The sequence below is a fragment of the Mandrillus leucophaeus genome, unplaced genomic scaffold (assembly GCF_000951045.1).
Source record: "Mandrillus leucophaeus isolate KB7577 unplaced genomic scaffold, Mleu.le_1.0 Scaffold8, whole genome shotgun sequence".
In the NCBI taxonomy this organism is placed as follows: domain Eukaryota; kingdom Metazoa; phylum Chordata; class Mammalia; order Primates; family Cercopithecidae; genus Mandrillus; species Mandrillus leucophaeus.
This window is the reverse complement of record NW_012108696.1, coordinates 637,137-642,896: the sequence shown is the minus strand read 5'-3', so window position 1 is coordinate 642,896 and position 5,760 is coordinate 637,137. Positions and strand designations below refer to the sequence as shown.

The 5,760-nt window shown below is 61.4% G+C and overlaps 1 protein-coding gene across 1 annotated transcript in view; it reads right to left on the bottom strand.

The window, feature by feature from the left end:
- NFIC (nuclear factor I/C (CCAAT-binding transcription factor)) overlaps window positions 1–5,760 on the bottom strand; it is a 116,616-nt gene that overhangs the window by 3,022 nt on the left and 107,834 nt on the right. Inside the window, exon 11 of the mRNA XM_011967450.1 lies at window positions 3,819–3,904. Within this exon, the coding sequence (XP_011822840.1) occupies window positions 3,819–3,904 (86 nt within the window). The remainder of the gene's footprint in view (window positions 1–3,818; window positions 3,905–5,760) is intronic.

Sequence of the window (5,760 nt, the reverse complement as noted above, 5' to 3'; positions counted from 1 at the left end):
AAAACAAAAAAATTTCTCCCCTTTAATGATGACCCCAGCCCTCCCCCGCATGAAGGAGGGAGTAGGTCTCCCTCCACTGCTCTGTTTTGTGGGAAGAAAGTGAGGCCCAGAGAAGTCAAGGAACTTGCCCGAGGTCACCAGCATGGAAGTGGCAGAGTGGGAGCTTGAACTCAGGCCTGTCTGACTCTGACTCTCTCGCCTGCCTCTCGGGACCCCCTTGGCATCTTCTGAGCACTGTCCTGGGCGTTCAGGGCCCATCCTGTCACAGGACCCCCGGATGGCCCCCCTCACCCCACAGAAGTTCACTAAGCACAGCGGAGCTGAGGATGGCTCTCAACCTACCAGAGGCGGGAGACCGAGGCTCAGGGAGGGGAGGTCTGCATGGGGCTGTACCCAGGGTCATGTAATTTGGGGACAGCTCTGGCCTCAGTCTCTGCAGAGAAGCCACTGTCCAGACCCCTGCACTGGAAATGCAAACTGCAACCTTGGATGGAGCATCCAGTGTGGTCTGTGAGGGGAGGACTGTGAGGGGAGGGCTGTGCCTCTGGACCGGGGGGAGACCCCTGAGGTTAGAGGCGGGGCTGCCTCCCACCCCTGTGGCAAATCATTCAACAGAGCCCCTCCAACGGGGCAGCCGCTGGGCCAGCCCATGGAACTGGCGCCACCATGGTTCCCAGCGCCCCACCTCCAGCCAAGTTCAAGTTCATCTTGGCCATTACCTCATGTCTGGTTTCTGTTGGCAACCGACAGACTCTGGGCGTGACCCTCCCGTGGTGGACCAGCCTCCCCTCAGCCCTTCCTCCCCCTCCTCCCTCCCCTCCCCTTCCTGCCTGGCTCTGGCCCCAGCAGTGGTGGTAGGGGAGGTACCCTCAACTCCATATCCTCCCACTCAGCTGAGGGGAGATCGAGGCAGCGGGTGTGTAGGGTGAGGTCCGGGCTCTGGTATCCCGCTGGCCTGGCTGCAGCCGCTTGTGTGGCTCCGGGCATGTGGCTCAACGCCTGCCTTGCCCCCCACCCTCGGTTTACCCACCTGCTTACGTGGGCCCCCGTGCAGGAGAAATGTAGGGGCGGGGAGGGCATCACAGAGGGGAGGGGCCGGGGCATCAGAGCCACTCAGCCTCACGGTGGGGGGATTAATGGGGAAGGACAAGGGGGGATGGGTGGGTAACTGACCAGGGCAAGATCAATTAGCATTGATCACGGAGAGGGATATTGATCGGGGGAGAGTCTGTGGACTGGGGGGTGTCGGGAGCCGGAGAGGCAGAGGGGAAGGGGCGCCCACCCAGGCTTCGGGGGAGGAGGGGGCAGAGGGAAGCGAATCCCTGCCAGGAATAGAGGAGGCGGAGGCAGAAGTGCTGACTGGCCAGAATCGGAAATGAGAGGCCTCTGAGCTCAGGGTCCTTTGAGCGGGAGCGGGGAGACGGGAGAGCGGCTCTCACTGCTTCTTCCCTCCCTCTCTCCGGGGTCTGCAGGGAGGCAGCGGTGCCCGGCCTCACCCCGGGTGCTCTTAGTCCAGTCAGGGCAGCAGCGCTGGGGTCCTCCCCAGACCTGCCCTCCCCTGACACCCACTTTGGGGACCTCGCCTTTCCCCCAACTCATGCTCCCCTGAGAGCCTCTTGACAATGTGTCACCTCCCCTCTGTGTCCCAGAAAGTTCTGACTCCCAGGCCTGGCGGGTGGCCACTCCCTCCCTCTGAACCCTTCTGTGGCTCCCCACTACCCCAGAGCAAAGCCCAGCCCAGGTCATCTGTCTGGCGCCTGCCATCGGAGGTCTCTCACATTCCAGCCATTTCCCACATCGCCCCCCCCAACAACATTGCCTATGCTGAGACCCCTGCCAGTGCCCCCCCACCCACCCCATTCCGCCAGCCCTGTTCCCATTCCTTCAGGGTTCCCAGAGGGGTCCAGCCAGTCCAGAGAGGGATGCTAAGAAAGATGCCGCCCTTGCCTGCCTCAGTTTCCCTCCCCTCCCAGGCTTGAGCGGGGTGGGACTGGAGCCAGCGCAGTCTGAGAAGGGTCCCGGGCCCTGGCAGGACTGCCCGGTCAGAGTTTCGTCCAAGGCAGGGGCTGGGGAAGGGTTAAGCAGGCAGCCTCCTCCCGCCGCAGCTTTTATTAGCTTTGGGTTCTGAACCACTTAAGACATTCCCAGCCTCCGGCAGGGAGAGATGCGGGGTGGGGGTGGCAGAGGTAATGCCTGGCTCCATCAGCACTGGGCAAGGGAGAGGGTGGTCGGTCATAGGTGGCCCAAATCCCAAAGTGAGGAGTCCTGGATGTCTGCTCGCAGAGGGCCCTGACCAAGCCACTCCCCTCACCAGGGCTCTGTGGGTGCAAGGCAGGGTGCTTAATGTTTAGGGGGTGTGGGGAAGTCTGAACCTATCTGTGCCCTTTCTATCCCCCAGTGCCCTTCAAAGGCTCCTGGTGTGGGTACCCAAGGCCAGAGGAAGAGACAGAGGTTCAGAGCCAGCGCTGGGCTGCAGCCCTGGCTCCTGACCCAGGATTCCCTACACCCACGGCACGCGGGTCTCCTCTGAACTCAGAAGCAGCTGCAATCCCTGCTTCCTCTCTGGATGGTTTTGTGGAGCCTGGGAGGAGAGGGAGGGGCCGCCTACAGGCGTCCTGGGCACCCAGCACAGGGAGGGAGGGGGAGTGCCATGTCCCCTCCCCCACCCCATCCGCTCAGCCAGGACAGCCCCGCAGGGTCCCGGGGAGGCCCCCTGACCCTTGCCTGTGCCCTCTGCATCAGGAAACCTCCCGCAGTGGCCGGAAGATTTGAACACGGCCCCTGGGGACCCCACACAACTCCACGCTCTGCAGTTCTTTGGCTGCTGGGTAGACCAGAGCTCGTTTCTCTCGGCGTCTGGACCTCCCAGGCCTGCGGCAGCCGCCCCTATATCCTCCAACCCTCTCCCCAACACAAACCGGGAGACAGCAGAGGCTCAAAGGTCCGGCTGCTCACTCACAACCCGCAGACGCACTCACACACTCCTGGCCTGCACAGAGCCTCTTGCGGGGGTGGGGGGCTAGGGATACCTGGGCCTGGGGCTAAGGCTGCCCTCCCACGCCCCCACTCCCTAGACTGCTGTGCAGCCTCAGGCAATTCACTTCCCCTCTCTGAACCTCCTCTGTCCACCGCCTGCCTGCCCGCCTGCCTTCTGGCGGTGGTAGGACCCCGGCCACGCTCACTCGGCTGCAGCCGCCTGATCATGAAGGTCAGCATGGACACGGACGCCGGCCCCTGCCCCATCCTGTCTGTTCTACTGACGAAGCCCCTCTGCCCCGACCCCTCACACTGGCTTTGACGTGGGCTGGAGCCTGGGGTGGGGGCTCGGATGCTGTCCTGGGAGGCCCCACGCCCCGCCATGGGCTGCCTCGGTTTCCCCGGCTGGTCCCTCTAGGCCTCAGTGTGGATGGGGGATGGAGGCTGGGGGCGGGGGGTGATGCGCTGTGTGACCCTGGGCAGATCCCCTTGTCTCTCTGGGCCTTAGTTTTCCCATCTGTGCAATGGGAAGCAAATGGTAACGACACTGGTCTCATAGCTCTACCATGATGGCACCATGATGGTCTCCAGGAGACGCCCCTGGGGACCCCACAGGCTGAGTCTGGGGCCACACCCCATCCCCCCAGGACCAAGGTGGAGGGAAATTTGGCCTCAGGGAGAGGCCAGGCGGGGGCTCGAGGCCCAGGTGGGGTGTGGGAGGCTGGCGCCCCTGTGCCAGGGCTGTGGCGTGGCACCCAGCAGGCCCTCCTCGCCCTGAGCCCCCCGGGCCGGCCCCACTGCCCTGCCCCTCCCGCCCCCCCAGCCGGCCTCTTGGCCCCTACCTGTGCCTGATAAATGCCCGCAGGATCCCTTGGTCCTAATCCCACAAAGGAACGGTTTGCAGGGGACGTGTCGGGCGGAGAGTAGGCTGCAGGGAGGAGAGAGACCGAGAGCCCATTAGCGAGGGGTTGCGGGAGCTGGGGCAGCCCTGGCCCCAGAGATGGTGGCCACCGCCAGGCGTCACACAGCCGCGCCTCCGCACCCGGTGCCTGGGGCCTCCGAGCCTGCCGCCCTCCCTCGGCTGAACCGAGCCCCCCTGAAAGGCCCGAGGTCCTTGGGAGGCAGGGATCCTGACTCGAGGGGCCCGGGGGTCACGGCTGACATCGCCCAGGTGGGCGGGGTGTCTGCTGAGAGGGAAGGCAGGATGGCTCCGTAATGCACAAAACCGCCCGTGAATTATTCAGGGTGTGCAGTGCCCGCCCGATCCTGCCACTGAGGGCTGCCTCCGCGCGGGGTGCATGAATTATTGAGGGCGTTTTATTAATCTTCCTCCCGGAGAGGGCAGAGGGCGGGCTGGGTGTGTGCATACATACAGATGTGCATATTTATATTTCAGTCTCAGCGATTATATTTTGTCGGCGTGTGAGTAACTCACGGCCTGGCGCTACAGCGGGGATGGGGGCCTCAGACAGGCCAGGACCCAGGTAGGGGGAGAAGCAGCTGCAACAGGTGGGGTCCCCAAGTTGTCCTGGCTGGGGCTTGGGGGAGCTGGAGGCAGCGAGGCTCAGGGGGAGAAGTAGGAGTAGATTTGCAGTTAAGAGCCCCCGTGCAGAGAAAGGGGGGTGGAATCCATGCCTATCCTGCATTTATTAAGTGTCTACTGTATGCCAGGCACTGGGCATAATCCCATTGAGCCCTGAGTGTACCCTACGCAGCATCCTGCATCTATTAAGTGTCTATTGTATGCTAGGCACTGGGCATAATCCCATTGAGCCCTGAGTGGATACTACACAGTATCCTGCATCCGTTAAGTGTCTACTGTATACCAGGCTCTGGGCATAATTCCACCGAGCCCTGAATGGGTCCTACACAGTATCCTGCATCTATTAAGTGTCTACTGTATACCAGGGTCTGGGCGCAATCCCACCAAACCCTGACTGGGTCCTATGCAGGATCCTGCATTTATTAAGTGTCTATTGTATGCGAGGCACTGGGCATAATCCCATTGAGCCCTGAGTGGATACTACACAGTATCCTGCATCCATTAAGTGTCTACTGTATACCAGGCTCTGGGCACAATCCCACCGAACCCTGAGTGGATCCTCTGCAGGATCCTGCATTTATTAAGTGTCTATTGCATACCAGGCTCTGGGCATGATCCCACCGAGCTCTGAGTGGGTCCTACACAGTATCCTGCATCTATTAAGTGTCTACTGTATACCAGGCTCTGGGCACAATCCCACCGAACCCTGAGTGGATCCTCTGCAGGATCCTGCATTTATTAAGTGTCTATTGTATACCAGGCTCTGGGCATGATCCCACTGAGCCCTGAGTGGATCCTATGCAGTCAATGCTCCCATTTCACAGATGAGCAGGCAGGGACGGCGGGCAAGAATGACCACAGCTGCCTGACACCACGCAGCGTCAGGCGCCACGAGGAACGTCCACCCTGCCTCCCTGACCCACGTCACCGGCTTGTTCCCCACTGCCCTGGGAATTGGGCACCAAGGCGAACCCATTTTGCAGCTGAGAAAACTGAGGCTCAGAGAGGGGAAGACACCTGCCTGAGGTCACACAGGGAGAGAGCTGCAGAGGCGGGATTCCAGCCTAGGGTGGATTTGGGGCCGATCTCCTCCAGCCAGTGCTCTCAGAAGAAGCCGTTTTTTTTTTTTGTTTTTTTTTTTTTTGTTTTTTTTTTTTTGAGACGGAGTCTTGCTTTGTCACCCAGGCTGGAGTGCAGTGATGCGATCTTGGCTCACTGCAAGCTCCGCCTCCCGGGTTTAC